This window comes from Falco rusticolus, chromosome W, assembly GCF_015220075.1.
Source record: "Falco rusticolus isolate bFalRus1 chromosome W, bFalRus1.pri, whole genome shotgun sequence".
NCBI lineage: Eukaryota > Metazoa > Chordata > Aves > Falconiformes > Falconidae > Falco > Falco rusticolus.
In genome coordinates, this window is record NC_051209.1 from 23,430,606 (window position 1) to 23,453,377 (window position 22,772).

At 42.6% G+C, this 22,772-nt stretch overlaps 1 protein-coding gene across 1 annotated transcript; it reads right to left on the reverse strand.

The window, feature by feature from the left end:
- Positions 1 to 287: 287 nt before the first annotated feature.
- LOC119140859 (WASH complex subunit 3-like) lies at positions 288 to 18,099 on the reverse strand. The gene is made up of 2 exons (XM_037372496.1): positions 17,104 to 18,099; positions 288 to 505 (listed from the first exon to the last, which is right to left on the reverse strand). The coding sequence occupies exons 1-2, from the start codon at positions 17,816 to 17,818 to the stop codon at positions 372 to 374; spliced, it is 849 nt and encodes a 282-aa protein (XP_037228393.1). The 5' UTR covers positions 17,819 to 18,099; the 3' UTR covers positions 288 to 371.
- Positions 18,100 to 22,772: the final 4,673 nt, after the last annotated feature.

The following is a 22,772-nucleotide window of genomic DNA, read 5'->3' on the forward strand; positions in this document are numbered from 1 at the left end:
CCCTTTCATAAAGTTAGGTATATCTGGTGGGCTCACTGTGGAGGCCTGACTCATTCACTGTACTACGTAACTGACTTAATATTTTCCAATCAAAGCCTCCTAGGTTCCCTGTCTTTGGTTACCGGCATTTATCTGATACGTTACAGGGAAAGCTTGTGGGGGGTTGACTTGCTCAGCAATATCAAATATTCCCTGAGCAGCTGCTTCTTGTGCTATTTTTTGCCAATTAATGTGCGTAGAGTGCACCAGTTTGTTTACTGTATTTTTTTGTTCCTTTTTTTTTTTTTAATTTTGTATTGACTGCCCACTGCTATTTTCTTCCTCAGCAGCACTTTCGTCCGATGTGTCCCCGCCCTCTGGCCCCCCTGAGGCTACTTCGCCGGAGGGGGGGGCGGAGGACACGAAGGGTCTATAGGTGGTACAGTGGGCTCTATAGGTGGTACAGAGAGCACTGTTTGTGATAAAGGGGGTATTGGAATGTAATTTTCACATGGCATAATTTTTCCTGCATTAGGATCTGCGCTTGCAAGTCGGCTTGTTACTGCTGCAGCAAGGCGCTTTTCTGCTTGATATCTTTTTATACAATTAGTTACTTCATGCCATGATTTCATCAATTTTTTTGCTGCCTTATCATCATCTATTACTGAATCCCATAAACAATCCCCATAATTACGCCATTCTTCTACTTCAAACATATGCTCAGGATCTGCAAAATATCCTTTTGCTTTACCTAATACAATTAACCCGGCCAGATCTTTTAAAGGGCCTACTCCCCCGCTTTTCTAAAAAGCATTGTAAAAGTGCTAGCGCTACCTCTTTTTCCATTGCGCACTCGTTAAAGTCCTCTTTGTTGCAGCCTTTTCCCTTGGGTAGCAGCTCACAGACGGCGAACCCCTTCTTGAATTATCCTGGGCTCAAGCACGGATCGGGTACGATGCCAGCATCAGCCGATCTTCTGCTCTCTGGTCGCTGCTACCAGTGCTTCTCCGTCCTCGCTGTCCGGTGAAGAACAAGGTTAGGGGTCCCTTGTTCGGGCGCCACTTGCGACGAGCGAGGGGAAGCACGCGGCCAACTCAATATGAGTGATAAAGCAAGCTTCGATTTATTACGGCACGATTATGTCTTATATACAGTTCCAGTTAATTATGCCTACTAGTCATCTGCTGATTGGCTAAGCTCTAAAGGGTTACATTTTCATACGTCCTCCTACTTGCGGTTTCTGCGGATAGCTAGCTACATATTTTTTTTTTCCTCTCTTGTCTACGCGAATTCCTCAAAGTTATTTACAACATTAGGCACAAGGTCAGTGTTTTTCTCAGCTTCCTTATCAGCATGTCTCAGCATAGCTGCAAGGCCTGCTTCAGCTAACTTACGCTAACTTTGTTTCACAAAGATCTTTAAGGGAGTCATGGCCGTGATCACACAGCCATTCTGCAACACATTTGTGTTTGAAAATTGTCCCTCTTCTAAAGGGAAGTATCCAATATGCATGGCTGCAGCAAAGGCACACTGATGAGAAAAGTTCTTAAAAATCGGATCATCTAGGATCTGACAACCCATTGAGCTCTCAACTGCATGGTGGGCAGTTTTTCACTTCAATGTATGCAATTAACATTAACCTAATTCACTACATTTTTGTAGAACTCTATTTTAGCAAAATGTCTTGTGAGAGCTAGAGATTTTCATGTTCAGTTCGATATGAATTTGCTCATGACTGTCAAGGATTAATTTATTTTAGGATTTATCCAAACCACTAGGCTATGTTCATTTGCAAAATATGATTATTTTACTTATTTCTCTCCTTTTGCAGAGAATGATGACTAAATAAATATTAAAAAAATAAACACAGCTTCACTTTTGAGATGTTTTCCTAGCTGTTGATTGTGCAGAGGCAGGGAAAACAGAAAAAAGGGGGAGAAGTAAGATAAAAGGGAGGGGAAGGCTGTGGAGAGAAAGTACATTTAGCTCTAATTTGTATGACTTAACTGCTGTAAAAGGAAAATTGTGCAAATTTCAAATGTGAGGCAGAATTAATTTCTGTTGATGCTCTACTAATCTTTGTAGAGTGCTGCCATAAAGGGCTTTAGCCTAATATTATATACTGGGAAAATGGGGAGCTTGTTCTTCCACAGAGAAATACGTGAAAAGATCCCATCATTGCACTGTTAAGCCTTGTTTCTTGGGAGCCATAAATCCAGTTGTTATAATGGTTAAAAGGTAAAACACTGTGTAGGCAAATGCCCTGCACCATGTGGATGTGTATGTCCATGGCTATCCCCCTGCACCCCAAGCACCCAAGCTGGTCTCCCTGGGGCGAAGAGGCACACATGCAAGCTGAGATAATGCAGCAGTGCCCAGGAGCATCCCTCCCTGCTTGAGCAAGCAGGTCGGCAGGCCACCAGGAGCAACCCTGACCTGTACTGCTGCCTTGGCAAACTAGATGAATACAACTGTGCTATGAGCATGGCTTGGGAGGACAGGGCTGTGCTCCTGGACCAGCAACACCTCTCAGCATGTGGAGGAGTTGTGGTCACCAGGGTGGGAGCTGATGCTTCTAACAGGCCTTTGCCTACCACAGTCTATCAGCAGCTGCATACTGCTGCAGTATTAGCATGCTCTGGCTCCCCAGCTAGCTTGCTGAAAGGTCACCACAGATCCCAGCAAGGACATTCCCTCCATCTGTGCCTTTCTGAGTGTGAAGGTGATGTGTTGTGAACCAAAGACTGAAGAACATATTCAGCTGATAACTTTTGCTTGCAGATACTCAGTTTGTCATTGTGTTATGTATGCTTTGTTAAAAGCCTTGAATTTAAAGCCACATATTAAGAATTGTAGAGGAATGAAGGCAGTGGGTTGATTGACATTGATAATATACAGCTGTGGCCTTGCTTCAAAGGCAGTGATTGACATGGATGATGTGCAGCTGTAGCTTGTTCCTGCAGAATGGTTAAATAGCTCTGAGGAGGATAGGAAAGGGGTCCCTGGATGTAGAAGGCCCCTGGAGGAAGAGAAGAGAAGGGAGAGCTGGGTGAAGCAGGGAGGAGGAGCTTGAAGAAGGAAAAACCTAGCATAGCAGAGAGAAGGAGCAGTGTGGTTTGCCCCCTGGAGGATGGGGAAACAGTTTGGACAGTTGAATCTGACAAACAGTAAAGCCTTGTTGGAGCTTGCTAGCTTGCCTGTGCTGTGGCAATTGGTGCCTTGTGTGGGGCACACTGATTTGGATATTTGAAGGTTTGAGTGGTGATGACGGTGCCCAATGTAGTTGAGATGAGTGGGGAGAACCTGTAACCCAGATCATGTAACAGACGTGGTGAGCTGTTGATGACTAATTGATAGGGGTTTGTTGCAATATTTGCTGTCCACCGTAATGCAAACTAACTATTGGCGCCCAATGTAGCTGGGGACTAATTGATATGGGTGCACAAATTTCAGCAGAGGAAAACTCTATTAATAATATTTGTTAACATATTTGATAAGAGGCATAAAGTACAACAAGACAGCAATAAGAACTTTGCTGGTGTGGTGTAAAATGAATTATGTGCTAGTTACACCAAAAAAATGTCTCCAGTGTTCAGAAATGACAAAATGCTGGAGAGCTACTTTTTGAGACTGCCGCGAGGAGGGATAAAATTGCAACAGTATCACTAACAACATGGAGATTGGTCTTAAATTTACTAGAACAATTAAAAGTAGATGGGGAGACAAATTCTATATTTACTATGCTTATGGATATATTTGAAAGAAGAGGTGTAAAGTATGATGAGACAGCAATAAGAATTCTGTTAGTGTGGTGAAAGAAGTATGATTTGCCAGTTAAGATGAAAAAGGTCTTCAACATTCAGATGTGGCAAAGTGCTGGGAAGTTACTTTTTGAGGCTACCTTGAGGGGAGACAAAATTGCTATAGTGTTGTTAACGATGTGGAGATCGATCTTAGATTCACTAGAACAATTAAAAGCAGACAGGGAGGCAAACCCTATATTAACAATGCTTATAGGTATATTTGAAAGTAGAGGCGTAAAGTATGAGATGGCAATAAGAACTCTGCTGGTGTGGTGTAAAAAGAATCTTTTATTAGTTATGCCAAAAAATGTCTCCACTGTTTAGACATGGCAAAGCACTGGAACATTACTTTTTGAGGCTGCCTTGAGAGGGGACAAAATTGCTACAGCGTTATTGACAATGTGGAGATTGGTCTTAGATTTACTAGAACAATCAAAAGCAGACAGGGAGAAAAAGGCTGCAGTTGAAGCATCAACATCCCCAGTTGCAGGTATGATTCTTGATAAGGTACCTTCAGTGCTGCCAGATTCTTTGCCATTGCCTGATTCACGCAATCGGGGCCGATGGGAGGAGTGGAGCAGCACTGGGTTGAGTGGGCAGAGTTGGTTCCCTTCTGGGCGGCAGGGTGATCCAATCATTGTCCCATTGCCTGACTGTGGTCCTAAGCCACCTGTGATAGATTTATTGGAGGAGACCTCGGGTTATGTTCAGCAAGTTACAGCGTTGGGACTGGATCCTGCCAAATTCTGGAGAAGGATGTGGGAGCATGTGCTCGTGGAAGGGGATATCAATGCTGCAACTGCCATGGGGGGTGGGGTGTTAGCCTGCCTGGTGCTTCAAAAGAATGGTAATGCTCCCCCCGAGTGGGAGCCTTTCAACTGAGGAGTGATAAAAGAGTTAAGAGCAACCTGTATGCAGCACGGATTAGGCTTGCCTTATGCTCAATCATTGTTATGCAGTATTTTCACAGTAGGGCTTACTGCTCATGATTGCCATGCAATTGTGCAAATTATATTGATCCCTATGCAAATGTTACTTCTTGAGTCAAATTGGAGGTGCTTGGAAAATGAGCAATCGTTGACGAATTTAGAATACCCCTGGGATGATCCACGTTTTGGGGCAGGGGTTCCCCAATTGATGGGGGAGGCTCTGGTTGATTCTCCTCTGTTACAAACTCACCTACATCCTCTAGTTCTGCAGCAGGGAAAAGAGTTAGCTCTCCAAGCTTTATTGCAGATCCCAGATCATGGTGCTCCACAACAATCATGGACCACGATAAAACAAGGCCCAAATTAGGGGTATGTGTTGTTCCTGGATAGGTTGAGAGACTCCTTGGACAAGCAAATACAGAATGGGGCAGCTAAGGAAGCATTGTTATTCCAACTAGCTAAGGACAATGTGAGTGAGGATTGTAGGAAGGTGGTTGCAGGTATGGCAAATCACAATCCCATCTTAATAGAATTAATGGATGCGTGTGGGAAAGTAGGAACCACTGCCTTCCAAATGGAGCATCTGGCAAAAACCTTTGCTGCTGCAGTGCAGGGCAAGGCCTCAAGGACAAGAGTCCAAGTACTGTTAGCCTGATGAATAGAGACATGTTAGAACTTGTAGGGCACAAGCCCTGGGAACAAAGGAGCAAGCTAACTGCAGACTCTTGAGCTGTTGCAGTTGAGATGGCAACCAGATGGACAAAGAGGAACAAGTAGCCAGATAAGGGAAAGGATAGTGCCGATAAGGAACTTTATTAATAAAAGTCACGTAGGAAGAAACCCCCTAATCTTAGAATAGAAATTGTTGCTATGACAAGGTAAACTAATCAGTTCCTATTGTTTTAATGGTGTGCCTTAAATGTCAACCAATCGGTGCTTTTTATGCTTAAGATTTAACCAATCAGTGTGTAATATGTAGAAGATAGAAACATATATAATTGTAAGAAAATCACTAATAAACGGACAACTTGCTTGCATCAAGCTGCGTCCTGTCTCTTCATTTGCCGCACTGCAGTCAGGGTCATCTGTCGTTGTTACAAATGTAGGCAAAAAGGTCACCTAAAGAAGGACTGTCCAAAAAGATCGAGGCTGGGAAGGGCTGATGGCTCTGGTTTGGTATGCCATCGATGTAACAAACGAAGTCATTTTGCAACATACTGTAGATCTAAATTTAACACTCAAGGACAGTTACTTGCAGGTGGCAACAGAAAGCAGGGAAATGGGGGGGGGGGGACAGACCACATGATGATACAAATGAATCCTCCACAACAATTCCAGGCTTATGCAGCCAACTTGCAGCCTGAACTTCAGGGAGTACCGCATTGGATGTTACCACAGCAACTGCCATCACAATAGAGGATAATAAGGTACATAAGGTCCCACTGAATGCTGTGGGACCCATCAGCAATAAATTGAGTGCGCTGTTGCTTGGACGTTCTAGTGTAACTTCACAAGGTTTGTTTTACTAGGAGTTACTGATGCTGATTATATGGGTCAGATTCAAGCAATGGTGTGCCCCCCCCCCCCCCCCCCCCCCGTCAATTTCTAGTCAATTCCTGAAGGTAGCAGAGTTGCACAATTAATTCCTTTCTGGGCGCAAGTTAATTATGCTCATGACAAAGTCCAGGGCAAAAAAGGGTTTGATTCAACAGGAACACCATGAAGTTTCTGGACCCAGAGCATACAAAATGCTCAACCAACTCTAATCTGTAAAATCGCCTTTGCCAAAGGGACCCCTTCTGCAATACAGGTGACTAGAATGATTGACGCAGGAGCAGATGTAACTATTATATTTGTGGGTATCTGGCTTTGCTCTTGGCCTGTCTGTTCAGCAGGTTCCATATTGGTGGGAGTGGGTGGTGTGACACAGAGCGCCCAGAGTTGGTTTATGGTGCAAGTTTGAAACCCTGAGGGCCAGACAGCAATAATCCATCCCTACATGCTTGATGTCCCTCTGAATTTGTGGGGATGGGATGTTTTGGGACAATGGGGAGTTATTATTGGTACCCAGAAGGATTTTTAATAGGGGCCACTGTGATGGAGGGTGTACAAAGACCTACTCTGCCTTTGACTTGGAAGACAGATACCCCCATTTGGGTGGAACAGTGGCCCCTTCCTGAGGAAAAATATGTAGCCCTCCAACAATTAGTCAAAGAACAATTAGCACAAGGACACCTGGAACCTTCCCATAGTCCTTGGAATACCCCTGTGTTTGTGCCAGAAAAGAAATCAGGCAAATGGCGCTTGTTACAAGATTTAAGGAAAGTAAATGGTGTAATGGAGGGGATGGGAGCCCTGCAATCGGGCATGCCTTCCCCGATAATGATCCTGTGAATCTAGGACATTTTGGTAATGGATGTAAAAGATTGTTTTTTTCACTATTCCCTTACATGAAGCTGATAAATGTAAATTTACTTTTTCAATACCTAGCAGAAAAAATATGACTCCTTGTAAGAAATACCAATGGATGGTGTTGCCGCAGGGTATGAAAACCAGTCCTCCTATATGTCAGTGGTATGTAGCAAAGGCATTGTCACCTGTATGGGAACAATTTCCACAAGTATATTGTTATCATTATATGGATGATATTCTTGTATCAGCTGCAAATAAAGCTGAACTTCAGCAAGTGTATCCAGTTTTGCAGCAGTCGTTGGCCACCTTTGGGCTATGTGTAGCACCAGAAAAGATTCAACAACAAGCCCCGTGGAAATACTTGGGAGTTAAGGTGCTAGATCAAACGCTTGAGCCACAGTCTATCCAGCTCAGAGTAAATGTCAGAACCCTAAATGATTTGCAGAAATTATTAGGGACCATAAATTGGGTAAGGCCATACTTGGGCCTTAAACAGACCAATTGAAACTACTCTTTGATCTGTTGAAGGGTGACACTGATTTAATGTCTCCCCAATCACTTAGGAAGCCAGCTTAGCCCTAGAGTGGGTGGCCAATGGTCTGCAACAAAAAAGGGTACGCCATGTAGATTTAGAAACTCCGAGAAATTTATATGTTGTCATTGCTAACTATCATCCTATGGGATTGTTGGGCCAATGGAATGAGTGCTGGCAAGATCCGCTACATGTCTTGGAATGGTTATTTTTATCCGTACAACCACGGAAGACAGTAAGCACTCGGTTTGAACTAGTATCAAAAATCATCACCAAAGGATGTACACAGTGTGTTCAGCTCATGGGCCAAGATTCCAATCACCTGATAATTCCCATTGAATGTGATTATGTAAGCTGGTGTGACGAGCGAGGGAAAGCAAGCAGCCGACTCAATGTGAGTGATAAAGCAAGCTTTGATTTATTACGGCGCGATTATGTCTTATATACAGTTCCAGTTAATTATGCCTACTAATCATCTGCTGATTGGCTAAGCTCTAAAGGGTTACACTTTCATACGTCCTCCTATTTGCGGTTTCTGCGGATAGCTAGCTACATATATTTTTCTTTTTTTCCTCTCTTGTCTACGCGAATTCCTCAAAGTTATTTACAACATTAGGCACAAGGTCAGCATGACCTTATCTCTCTTCCCTTTTTAGCAAGCCTGGTAATTTTCCATTTTTAGCAAGTCTGGTAATTTCTCGCTGCGGCCTAGCTTGGTTCACTCCAGACTTATGTCAAAAGCTGTATCACACAGTCCTTCTATGGAACCGTGGCCGTTCTCTTTCATCCATTCTGCAACAATTCCCCCTTTTTCTTTTTGGACAAGGAAAACTGGTCCAGTTACACGCTCAAATAATTTTCGAATACAAGAGAGAGCACAGCTTAAACATATAAATCCAATGATAACAATTATTACTATAAGCAACACACTTTGCAACAGTCTTTTTAACCAGCCTCCTATCCCAAGCCAATTTGTTAAGCTTTCAAGGCCAAAAAATCCAACATCTTGTTGAATTTTTTGAGAATGTTCCGTCAATTGTTTGATTTCTTTATGTATGGAGCTTGAATTATCTTCAAGGTCCATACAACACATGCCTTCAAAATCTTCACAGCCATGTCCATGTGCTAATAGTAAAAAGTCAATGGCCATGCGGTTTTGCATAACAGCATGTTGAACAATAGTTAAACTATCAGCTAGGTCTGATAAAACTCTGCTGCTGAGGTTGGCTTGTTTAACCACCCAACAAGACAGCGTTTCTAAATTTTTGTGGGCCCGAGCAGCGGCGGCACCTGGGATAAATAACGAAGCAAAAAATACCTCCCATTTGTTCCAAAGTTGAACGTTATCATCACAGGTGTTACCAAGGATCTGGGAAGTGTCTCTTCTCCATCTCACTGGATTTGATTTGTTAGGATGAATATGTGGTAAGGCTAAACTCAGACGACCGATGGTACATGGACCACCTACAGGCATTGAGGGTATTCCATTCCATGCTCTATTACCACAAATAAAAAACAAACCAGGGGGTAATTTCCTAGGATATAATACTCCAGGTGCAGGATTAGACAAATTTCGACTGGTATGGTTACACCAAACACTCCAATTAAACTGATTCTTAATTGGATATACGGGAGTGATAGCAGTTGTACTACAAGGCATGTTAGAGGCTTCACCAGCACAAGGGTACCGGGAAGAATTCAAATATACACAGTAAGAGGCATTTAGTGAATCGACTAGTTCGATTTCTTGAGGGCTAGGACCAATAGGGAGTTTGTCATCCCAGTTATCAAATTTTTCAAAAAAGCTGCTCATATTATTACCTCGAGCCAATATGGTAACTTTTGGCATCTGGTTAAGAGACTGGTTAAGGGCGATCCAATCTGAGTCATTTAACGGCACACCTACTAAACAAGTTAAAAGGGTACGCTAGGGGTTGACAAACTTGCACAAAACGTGGTTGTGTTAACAGCTCTACTTAAAGTTACCCATACATTTTCTCGCAAATCAAACAATGATTTAGGCACAAAAGCTACAACTACGACAACAAAATTAATTAACACAACAATTCTCAACATTATGCTTAAAATATAGCTAAAACAATATTAATAAATCAATCACGAGTTGACATTGGTTACTGGAGCATCAGTCACTGCTGCTTTGGTCCATTTTGCTGGGATCCACTGCGGCCCTGTGGGGGTAAGTACACACATATAACCTCTTCCAGCATACTTTACTTCTGCTGGCCCTTTCCACAAACCAGTTGAAGGATCCCTATACATAACAAACATTGGAACATCATCTTTACATGTTTTAAGATACCCATGTAACCATGCAGGTGATTCTTGCTGTTCTGCAAATATACATAGATGATTCAACACAAAAAGAACTTTAGCAAGTCTCTCTTGTACATCTGTAATCTTCTCAAACTTTTGTAAATATTGCTTTAATGTCTGATGTGTTCTTTCAATGATTGCTTGTCCCGTGGGAGAGTGAGAAATACCTGTAATATGTCGCACTCCCCATGCTTGACAAAAACGTCTCATTTTTTCACCGACATAAGCAGGGCCATTATCAGTCTTTATTGTCTGCGGCACTCCCATGACAGCAAAACAACTTGTTAAATGCCGTATTACATGGAGTGCTCGTTCCCCTGTTTGTGCTGTAGCCCATACAAATTTACTATATGTATCAATTGTAACGTGTACATATTTTAATCTGCCAAATTCAGCAACGTGAGTGACATCCATTTACCACAACTCTCTGGCTTTAAGTCCTCTGGGGTTCACTCCGATACCTAGACCCGGTCCATGATGACTGCACGTAGGACAAGCTCGTACAATTCCTCTAGCTTCTTCCATTTAATGTCAAATTGTCGATGCAGTCCCCGCGCGTTTTGGTGAAATGTGTTGTGTGATTCTCGTGCTTTAACAAACTCGCTTAGTGGAGCTGCTACAGACACGAGCTGGTCAGCGCGCGCATTCCCTTCCCCCAAACCTTCAGACCATTTATGACTTCTAATATGTATAACGCAGTAGGGTTGCGTGCGCTGCTGTATTGCTGACAACAGTTGCCTAAGGAGTTCAAACAGCCGTTGACTTTGCACTTCTTTAAGGCGAGCATCTTCAATTCGGCTTACGATTCCTGCAACATACATCGAGTCCGTTACAATGTTTAACCTCGTATGTATCCATTGGGTACATACCCATACAACAGCAGCTAGCTCTAAAGTTTGTAACGAATCTCCTGCTTTCGCAGGAAGGGTTTGGTGGTGCCATTGATTGTTCTCGTGCCATGTTGCTGCTGCTTTTCTTGAGCATTTCCCTGCATCCGTATAAACTGTGATAGCATCCGCTAAGGGTCGCTCACTTCGTTTCGGACGCTTTAACCAGTCATAATTACTAATCCATTTTAATATAGGTGCTTTTAAAGGCTCAACTTTAATCTCCAGAGCTTCACTTAATAAACTTAATTGTAAAGCTGATGAATTCTGCAACCACCACTCCAAGTCTTCTCTGCGTATTGGTAGATACACAACATTTGGCTCTATTCCGGTAATTTGTAAAATTTGCGTTCTTCCTTTTCGAATGATTTCTGCCAAATTTTGCGTTTTTTCTTGGATGGTAGTCTTTGGTTGCATTTTGGTAAAGATCCACTCTAATACTCTCACAGTCTCCCCCTTATTCTTTTTGCACTGTGTAAGTGCACCAATAAAGTGTGAGGGACCGTTTAACACAGTGAGGTCTACAGGAAGATTAGGGTCAATTCGATCCACTGCACGCTCTACAACCCGCTCACTGAGTTGTTGAATCATAACTTGTTGACCCTTAGAAACAATAACAGGATTAGATGGATCTGTTCCTTTTAATAAAGGTCGTAACACGTCTAGTTCATCATTGGTGATGCCTGCTACTGGGCGTAGCCATTGGAGATCACCTAATAACTTTTGAGCATCATTGAGGGTATGCAGATCTTTACAAATGGTTAATTTTTGTGGACTCACTTGTGACTGAGTAATATTCCAGCCAAGATATTTCCATGCGGGTGAACGCTGGACCTTTTCAGTTGCTATGACGAGATTTTGCGTCTCTAACTGTCGTTGTAAAAAGGTCTCCTGTTGTTCAGTGAAAGGCTGTTTTTGAGCAAATAGAATATCATCCATATAATGGTAAATAATAACATGAGGCCATGCTTTTCGAATAGGTTGGAGAGCAGCATCAACAAATAGCTGACACAGGGTAGGGCTATTTTTCATGCCTTGTGGTAACACAGTCCATTCAAATCGCTGGTCAGGTCCCTCTCTGTTAACCGATGGCATGTAAATGCAAATCGTTGAGTGTCATTGGGTGTAGCTGAATTGTAAAAAAGCAGTCTTTTAAGTCAATTATTAATAAATGCCATTCGGTGGGCAACATAGCAGGATTAGGAAGACCCGGTGTAAGGCTCCCATTGCTTGCATTTGTTGATTCACTGCTCGTAGATCATGTAAAGCCGATATTTTCCTGATTTTTTCTGGATTACAATATCGGTGTATTCCAAGGACTGGTTGACGGTTTAAGATGACCTTGTGTTAACTGGTCTTGAACTAGCAATGTGCTTGTTGCAGACTTTCCTTTTTCAACGGCCACTGTCCGATCCAAACAGGCTCTTCTGTTAGCCATTTCAAAGGAATCGGGAAAGTCCATTTGACAGTGACCGTTCCTAAAAAGGTGAATTTGTGGTAAGTTGTGGATAACTGGCTAGCTGAAAAGGGTCACATAGACATAGTCCAGCTGGCTGGACAAAAATGCACATCGCTCAGCTTATCTGAAGTAAAGCAAAATACACTGTCTTTGGCTGTCCTTGTTACACAGTAACAGGAAGATTTTGGTGGGAAAAGAAGTTTGCAGGTGGGAACAGAAAACTACAGAAGAGAAACTAGGGGCGGGCTTGGTATTTAGGCAACTAACCAATAATGAGCTTAACTTTTGTAATATGTATGAGCTAATTATAAGAAGGCATAAAAGGTGACTGTAAGGTTCAATAAACAAGTCTGCTGATCACTCATATTGAGCGACTGTGTCTTCCCTCCGTCGCGACAAATGGCGCCCGAACAGGGACCCTAGAGAGGGCTGAACCTGCGAGCCACGGTTCGACGGAGATTCGGGTACCGGTCCTGAAAGCAGCGCAGGAGGCGGAAGGGCACAGTCCCCGCGCCCGGGAGCACCTACAGAGGGTCCCGCCGGCCACGCGTCGCCGAAGTCTCGCAAAGGCTGCAACAGCGCTGACGAAGGTATGGAGAGACAAGCGACGTATGATTCGCTCATATGCTTTTTAGAAAAGCGGAGCGTTCGGGACATAGATTGTAAAAAGGAATTACTCGGGTTATTAGCGTATGGGATAGCATCCGGGTCCCCCGCGGCAGCGGCGAGCGGCGGCGCGCAGTCCGGCAGGCCCCTTCCCAGCCGCGGTTTCTCTCCAAGGCGGCACCATCCCCCCCCCCTCCGATCGGCGCCATGGCGATGCAAGCGGCCAAGCGAGCTAACATCTGGCTGCCCCCAGAGGTCAATCGGATCCTTTATATTCGGAACCTGCCGTATAAACTCACAGCGGAGGAAATGTATGATCTTTTTTGGAAATACAGACCTATTCGACAAATCAGAGTTGGAAACACTCCTGAAACAAGAGGAACAGCTTAAGCTTCTCAAGGAAAAATACGGAATTGATTACAAACCCACCAAAAAAAAAAAAAAAAAAAGTGCTTCAGATGTCCCCTACAAGATATGGGTTTCTGCCTTGAACTAGCAAACGTCTCTGTGCTTAAAGAGAAGCCTTTTTGCCTTGACGGAGGTAATTTATTCTGTATTCTGTATTTATGCTGTATTCTGAATGTGGAAATTGGTTGGGACTAGGAGGCTGGCTTAAAGGCGTTTTGCAAACGGGATTATTATTTTTGATCATTATTGTAATAATAGTTTTTTGATCAAGACCAGCCAAAATTATTTGTAAGCATTAGGCATATCTGAAGAGAATGCCTTTATTTGAATCAGCAGTTAAGGTGTAGTTTAGTCTGAGGCTGTGGTTTTATCTGCTTCTGGTGAATTTTTGAAGTGATGAAATCAGAGATACAAGGTATACTAAGAGTTATGAGGTAATAAGGTAATAATCTAAGTAAGGGTGCTGTCTTTTATATCTACAAGTGCAATATGCTTTTATGTAGCAGAGAGAAACTTAAACAATAATGTTGCTTGAGCGAGATGTGCATGTGACAACTTGGGAAAAGGGATATCACAACTGGAGTGCAACAGTGTTTCTATGTCTGGCAGAGTGAAATCTTTCAAGACCTGAGTTTAGACAGTCTAAAATAAATTGTTAGTATTCAGAAAACCCATCTTAAGCCTCTTTTGCTTACATAGTGTTATGGAAGTCAACTGCAATTGTAGAGAATTAATGTTTTTTTAATACATATTAACAAATACTACTATTTTAACTTGAGGCAGTTGAGTGAGAAATACTCACGTGTAGCATTTGAGGGAATGTCAGCATAAATCGCACTTACAGTAAGACTGCATTTTTAATTACTGTACTCGTTAAGATTCGATGATGCCATAAGGCTAAGGCCTTTTATCACAGATCGGTTCTGAACTAAAAGGTGTGTGCACATGTAGATATGCACATTTGTGTTATTTTCCTTAATTGGCTACAAAATAATATAATTAGGTTGGGGACTAGATCTTGGGAATTTGTCTATTATACTTCTGTTTGTTAAGGAACGTGCATAACACAGCACCCATGTAGGCTTGGCTTGTGGCATAGTTGTCAAATTTAGCATAGACATTCAGACAGATAAGCAACGTACTCTTCTTGTGTGTATCACCTACAAGCCATTATGGCTTAGTGTGTAAATCTGTATGTAACTATTGAAAAATCCACTTATGAATGTATATAGCTTAGAACTAATTTCTTCCCTTTGTTAATTCCTTGATATCAATGAGGTATTCTTCAGAAAATGTATGGACTGGTTGGTTGCATAAGGGCAGTTGTTATTTGGACGGAAAATTGTTAATGGTCAGGGATTTTCCACTAAAATATTTGCAAATATTCCTAGTCAAACATCAGTTTGGTTTCTTTTTGGGTTTTGAGCTTGCATCAGTCCATGTTCAGAACTTTAAAATTACCTTTGAATTTTTTAAACTTTTTATATCACTGGAACAGAAAGAGCATCTAAATTAAAGCTTCAAGATAACTTTATTTTTCAAGTATTTCTGGAATTATACTTCTGAACTGAGATTTTATAAGTTGGCTGTGTATTTTCCTGTGTTAAAACGCTGTTATTGAAAATGGTCAACCAAGCCTATGTCGCCCAAAATAAAAACGGGGGAATTGTGGATAACTGGCTAGCTGAAAAGGGTCACATAGACATAGTCCAGCTGGCTGGACAAAAATGCACATCGCTCTTAGCTTATCTGAAGTAAAGCAAAATACACTGTCTTTGGCTGTCCTTGTTACACAGTAACAGGAAGATTTTGGTGGGAAAAGAATGTTGCAGGTGGGAACAGATAACTACAGAAGAGAAACAAGGGGCGGGCTTGGTATTTAGGCAACTAACCAATAATGAGCTTAACTTTTGTAATATGTATGAGCTAATTATAAGAAGGCATAAAAGGTGACTGTAAGAGACAATAAAGGAAGTCTGCTGATCACTCATATTGAGTGACTGTGTCTTCCCTCCGTCGCAACAGTAAGTATTACTCCTAATTGATTCAACACATCTCTTCCGATGAGTGCATTCACTCCACTAGGTAAGGGCATAACAGTAACATGTAGTATCGCTGTTTTTCCATCTATGATGATTTGTATTCTTTGTTGACTGCGCTGAACAGGCGCTATTCCCCCTACTCCTTCAACTCCTCCAGGGACGTGTTGCAGTGGCCAATAAGAAGGCCACTGACCATGCACGATGATTGTGATATCGGCACCAGTGTCCAAAAGTGCAGTCATGTGTTTTTTATCAGTCCCATGTACAAGAATAATTTGGGCGAGTGGTCATTGATTCATAGGTACAGTTAACATCGCTAAGCCTCCTGTGGATCCAAAACCATCTGTCCCGCGATCGTGATTGGAGATTGCAGACATTTGGTGAGTTAAGTGTTGGAGTGGTATTAATTGAGCAATGCGACTACCTTTAGGAATATATATAGGCGGAAAAATTGTTTGAACAATTATAAAAAATTCTCCTTTATAGTCACAATCAATAAGTCCTGGTAAAACAAAGAGTCCCTTGAGGCCACTGGAAGAACAACCCAGCAGCAAAGCTCCATGAAGTTGTCCGTTTATCATTATAGGTCCTTTGATTCCTGTGGCAACTTTCTGTGGACGATTATCAAGTAGAGTAATATCTATTGCTGTTGCCAGATACAATCCGAGGCTCCCTCGGGTTGCCGGTCGTAAATTTGTGGCTGGTTGAAGGCGGGAGGTGTTGGTTGTTGGTTGGGGAGCTGGTTGGGGACAGTCATCGGCATGCAGGTTGCTGGAGCCGCTATTGGGGTCGGCGCGCCGCGACTCCTGGCGCTCCGTTTCCCGAACGCCGGCAAGCTGCGGTATTATGATTATTCATTTGACAGTTTTGGCACCATACTTGGCGTTCTTGACACTGCCGGCGCGTATGACCCGAACGTCCACAACGAAAACATGTATAGTCCCTTCGATGGTGTATTTTGTCTCGATGTTCATCCGGAGGTTTCAGTGGAGCGAGGGCTGCAAATGCTTGCTGCTGAGCCTTAACTAAATTGTCCCCTACCTCTCTAAGCGCTTCAACTAACAGAGCTTGGGGTCCTACAGGAACTCTGCTCATTCGCTCTAACATGGTTTCAATAGAGGCATCCAGAGGAAGAGTAACTAAAATGCCTTTTGTATAAGAGTTACAATTTTCCAGCACACATTGTCTTAACAAAGGTCCTTTCATAAACTCAGCCATATCTGCACGATTAATAGCATCTGTAACCCTATCTACAAAAGAGGCAAAAGATTCATCCCTTCCTTGTTTGACTGACATATATGAGGGCGTAGCTGGTGTAGTTTTGACTTTTTGTAAGGCTTCTCGTGCTAGCCTCATAGACTCTAATAAGACATCTGGGCCAGATTGCATCTGCATTTCTACAGAAGCAAAGGGCCCGGTTCCCATCAATTGTTCTACTGTTAAACCCGCTAAACGATCATTCGGTGCGTGAGGCATATGTACAGATAGTTCACAAAGTTTCTGCCAGTGGGCTTGCCATAACAACTGTTGTGATTGTTTCAAAATGAGTCTCATTATATTTTTAATGTCTTCTGGACAAAGCATTCCGCTACTCCAAATATAGTTTAACATTTGTCTTGCAGGTTCGCCATGTAAACCTGACTCATTGACTGTACTCCGTAACTGATTTAATATTTTCCAGTCTAAAGTATGATGTTCTCCTGTCATTACTCCTGCATTATCAACAGTGTAAATTACTGGATAGGCTTGATGATTAATTTGAGCTACGACATCAAAGTCTTTTTGTTCCATCGCTTCTCGGACTATTTTGTCCCAACCGACTCGAATTAGTCGTGGCTGCGGGTGAAGGCAAGGCGGTTTAAAAGTTTTATTAGCTGAATCAGTTTTTAACTTCCCATCGTCTGCCCTCTCATTTTTGTCACTTGTCTCCTCCTCAGTTTCACTTTCTTGTGATTCTCCCTGCACCTCCTCTTGAGGTGGTGCCGAGGGACAAGCTTTTTCCTCCGGAGGAGGAGGGGGAGGAGGATGGTCTGAGGGTCGGCAAACAACAGGAACAGGGATTCCCGAGGCAGGGGGGGTAAAATAATCACCTCCTGCCGTAAGACGCCCAGCAGCCGGGTCAGACCGTTCGAGTCGGCTGGAAGCAGCTGCTGCCATTTGTTTTTCAACTTTATATCTTTTTAAACAATTAATAACTTCTCTCCAAGGTTTCATTAATTTCTTAGCAGCTTTATCATCATCTATTACTGAATCCCATAAACAATCCCCATAATTACGCCATTCTTCTACTTCAAACATATGCTCAGGATCTGCAAAATATCCTTTTGCTTTACCTAATGCAATTAACCCAGCCAGATCTTTTAAAGGGCCTACTCCCCGCTTTTCTAAAAAGTATTGTAAAAGTGCTAGCGCTACCTCTTTTTCCATTGTGCACTCGTTAAAGTCCTCTTTGTTGCAGCCTTTTCCCTTGGGTAGCAGCTCACGGACGGCGAACCCCTTCTTGAATTATCCTGGGCTCAAGCACGGATCGGGTACGATGCCAGCATCAGCCGATCTTCTGCTCTCTGGTCGCTGCTACCAGTGCTTCTCCGTCCTCGCTGTCCGGTGAAGAACAAGGTTAGGGGTCCCTTGTTCGGGCGCCACTTTGACGAGCGAGGGAAAGCAAGCAGCCGACTCAATGTGAGTGATAAAGCAAGCTTCGATTTATTACGGCGCGATTATGTCTTATATACAGTTCCAGTTAATTATGCCTACTAATCATCTGCTGATTGGCTAAGCTCTAAAGGGTTACACTTTCATACGTCCTCCTATTTGCGGTTTCTGCGGATAGCTAGCTACATATATTTTTCTTTTTTTCCTCTCTTGTCTACGCGAATTCCTCAAAGTTATTTACATTAGGCACAAGGTCAGCATGACCTTATCTCTCTTCCCTTTTTAGCAAGCCTGGTAATTTTCCATTTTTAGCAAGTCTGGTAATTTCTCGCTGCGGCCTAGCTTGGTTCACTCCAGCTTATGTCAAAAGCTGTATCACACAGTCCTTCTATGGAACCGTGGCCGTTCTCTTTCATCCATTCTGCAACACTGGTGTTTGGCAAACAGTTTACCATTTCAGTTGGCTCTGGAAGGATTCAAGGGACAAATATCCTATCATCTTCCCAGTCATAAATTGTTACAAACTTATTTGGACATACAAATACTTCAAAAGCTGCTGGCAGCAGATACCCCAGTGCAAGGCCCTATGGTCTTTACAGATGGTTCTGGGATATCGAGAAAGGCAGTGGTCGCTTGGTATGATGGGAAGCAACACCAGGAATTGATACACTTGACACAGGGATCACTTCAATTGGTTGATTTTGGGAGAAGGGTTTGCCGGAGTCAAGAAATTACTCAATATGAGTTATGCATCTTGCTCAACTTTATTAGTTTCTAACACTACTTATATAGACTTGATACACATGCATATTCCCAAAGCAAAAATATAATTGGTTATTAGCCCCTAAGCGCGTGCTGTTCTCACACCCCTAATTTTCATGACTAAAATAAGCATTCTATCCATGTAGTTATTTGCGTTGCTATGCTTCAGCCTTGCGGTTTGCTACTCCCTATATTCCCATACCACTCCCTATCTCTCTTGGCCTTGCACCTGCCTTTCCAACAGCTGCAGCTTGTTACAGCCATGGTCTGTTAGCACAACAAAGTTACTTGGTCTCAGGATTCAAGAATAGATCAAGGCTATTTTCTTGTTAACTTCAGCACAACTCTAATTCCAGGCCTATTCTAATACCAGGCCTGGATGGTGCAGATCTTTAGGGATTCTATGGCCACGCTTCTGCAGCCATTCTTCTACAGGTTGAACTCAGTGCTGTCATTGTTTCCTTTAAAAAGTTTTCTTGATGTGCTGTAAACATTGTTACAGACTCTGCTTATGTTGCAGATGTAGTGTGATGCATTGACTGTGCGCTGCTTAAGGAGGTAAATTCAGAATGACTATTTTTTTATTAAAAACATTATGGGTAATAGTGAGCCAATGTACACATAGATTCTGCACATCCACAGTCACACTGGATTGCCACGATTCATCTGTGAAGGAAATGCCTGTGCTGATGCTCTTGCAGCTCCCGCTTGGAATCCTCTGGTGCTAGATCTGATGCAACAGGCCTTCATGTCTCATCATTTTTTTTCGTTGGTGGACTCGGGCATTGGTCGGTCAATTTAAAATATCTTTTGCGGATGCAAAATCCATCATCACCACTTGTCCAGACTGTCAGCGATTGGGTCCCGGACTGATGTTTCCAGGAGGGGTCAATCTATGTGGATATCAGTCCTTGCATCTGTGGCAAACTGATGTCACACATGTGCCGCCTTTTGGTTGTTTACAGTATGTTCATGTCTCCATTGATACCTTCTCAAAAGTTGTGTGGGCATCAGCCCATACTGGGGAGAAGGCTCCGGGTGCCATTTCACATATTTGACAGGCTTGGGCTGCTCTGGGGGTTCCAAAGCGTCTCAAGACAGACAATGGTTCAGCATATTCATCTGCGTGCATGGCCAAGTTCCTTGCCTCTTGGGGGGTGGAACATGTTACTGGCATTCCCGGACTGGCCAAGCCATTGTGGAAGGTGATCATAATACTTTAAAGCTACTTCTTGAAAAACAAAAAGGGGGAATGTGTTCTGAGACTCTGTGTGCTCGTCTATGGAAAGCTGTGTATACATTGAATCATTTGACTGTGCTGGCTAGGAAAGAGTGTCCTGTGATTATCTCCCATTTTTTATCTTTGCAGGGAGATGATCCTCCTATCCAAGCAAAGGTCTTAATGTGAGACCTACAGACAGGAAAATGGACAGGCCTGTGGGATTTAATTACCTGGGGATGAGGGTATGCTTGTGTCTCCGCAGATGCAGGGCTGCGGTGGCTTCCCACTAGGTGTGTTAAGCCTGTTTTAGATCCTAGAATTGATAAGAGGACATCAGATACCGGCTGTTCCACAGAACCCTTGAGAAGGGGAGTCACAATGTCTGGGTGACCCTGATGCAGAGCCTGAATCAGGTGCAGCTTTGTGCCTTCTTAACTCTGCATGAACAGCCTTTCCACATATCCTGCCAAGGGCCCTGCAACAGATGATAGACATGGCTCTTTTTGATTAAAAACAAAAAGGGGGAATTGTACAGGAATTAAGACAGTGGGTTGATTAACATTGATAATATACAGCTGTGGCCTTGCTTCAAAGGCAGTAGATTGATTGACATGGATGATGTGCAGCTGTAGCTTGTTCCTGCAGAATGGTTAAATAGCTCTGAGGAGGATGGGAAAGGGGTCCCTGGAGGAAGAAAAGAGAGGGGAGAGCTGGGTGAAGCACGAAGGAGGAGCTTAGAGAAAGAAAACTTCAATGTATCAGAGAGAAGGAGCAGTGTGGTTTGTCCTCTGGAGGATGGGGAAACAGTTTGGACAGTAGAATCTGACAAACAGTAAAGCCTTGTTGGAGCTTGCTAGCTTGCCTGTGCTGTGGCAATTGGTGCCCTCTGTGAGACATGCTGATTTGGACTCCAATTGCAACAAAGAAGTAGCTACAAACCACAGAACTTGACAAGTGGCCTAAATGGTGGAAAAAATGCCACTAGGTTTTGACAAAAAGTTGCAAAATTCAGAAAGTTTTGACCTGTACTACTGACAGAAAAAATATCTGTATTTCTAATGCAACTTTGATGATACCTACGTGGACTTAAAGAACTAGATCCCTGCTTTACAGTGTTTGGAGTGAATCAAAAAATCCTTGTGCAAAGAAGACACATCTCTTTAGGACTTTCTTTACTTTAAAGAGCAAAAGCACCCTGTCCCTGTTGGATTTCTTAGGACTTTCCTGAAGGGTTGCAAAGAAAATAGTTGCAATGAGTTATTGTAAAGTTAAAATTGTTGTATTGCCCACATGCCTGCCTCAGGCCCTGCAGTTTCCTTCAGTTGTTCATGCTTTTGAATAAAGACTGCTGCTTGAAAAATGTGCTATTATTAAGCCCATTTCTTCCCAGTGCAATGACTTCCACAATAACAAGTGGCCCCTTGGCATATGACCTGAACAAACGCCCGTAAGCTTTATACATAAACTTTCAGTCTTCTTTTAACAAAGTTTTCATTAAATGAGATAAGAACAAAAGAAACCATCACCAGTGGAATAAGCAAAGTTTTCAACTAGTGACAACAGAATTATTGCCATGTCTTTTTATTGAAAAAGATTGAGATTCTTTGTGGAAATCTAGACAAGGTCATTTCTTAGATGTAGGCTGGGAAGTAGCAAGTTAAAGAGTTCAAACCAAACCCCATTTGTGTAACAACAAATGTCAGAAGGATTCTGCCTCTTCTTTTTCCCCCCATTCCAGCCTTGTTATAATTCCCTCTTAGATTCAATATGACTAGGGCTTTTCCAAATTTCTAGATTAACAGCACAGCACAAGTTCTTTTTTTTGTACCGCCAGAACTTTTATGTACTATTTCTATTATAAAATGCCATCTTCATGTTTTAGAGTTATACTCTGATATTCATGAAGGGTTCTATAAATGTTTCTCAAAAATTATCTGAGTTCAGTTTTTTAGGTAGTGTAGGGATCGTCCAATTAGCTACTGACAAGGTCCAGTACAGATTCAGCTGCCAGAATTCAATAAGGCAACATTGTCTGAGAATAAACATAGTGGATCTGTAATACTTCCAAATATATATTTTATATTAAATGCAGGGTGATCAAAATGCATTAAAGTACTTGATGCATAATAATATGCCAAAGCTTGTATGTTAAGCTTATTCCTTCGCTTTGTGTAACTGTAAACTACAGGCATGGACCTGGATGAAGATCTGGATATGAAATATTTTCAGACACCAACTCTGAAAACTATGAAAGAGGGATTCACCTCACAGTTAATTAAAATGCCACAGGAACAGTGATGTGAGTCCTGATTCTGCCTCAAAACCAAAACTCTTACTGGCTTGCAAATGTGATAGGGTCTGCTCTGACCCAGTTTTCAGCCCCTTCCTCTGTTTCTGGCTGTTTCTTTCTAGGTTAATCAGTGCTCTTAAAATGCATGGAGCATTGGAGGATTGTTTTAGCTTTACAGATGTATAAAAAGAGAACATAATCAATTAAAACTGCCATTGTGAATACTTCAGAGGCAGGATGATTCCCTTCAACTGTTTGTCAATGAATGGTGTTATTCAATATGTGCTTGGCTCAGGGGATGACTGAATTGACTGAATGACAAGAGCCAGCAGCCCCTCTCATGGCTTCTCATTTTGTTATTTAGGACAGATTTTCCCCACAGCATTCGACAGAGGGCAAAGGGAAACACACCATTTATGTCACCCTATTAAGTATACAGCTTTGGCAGCCCTGAA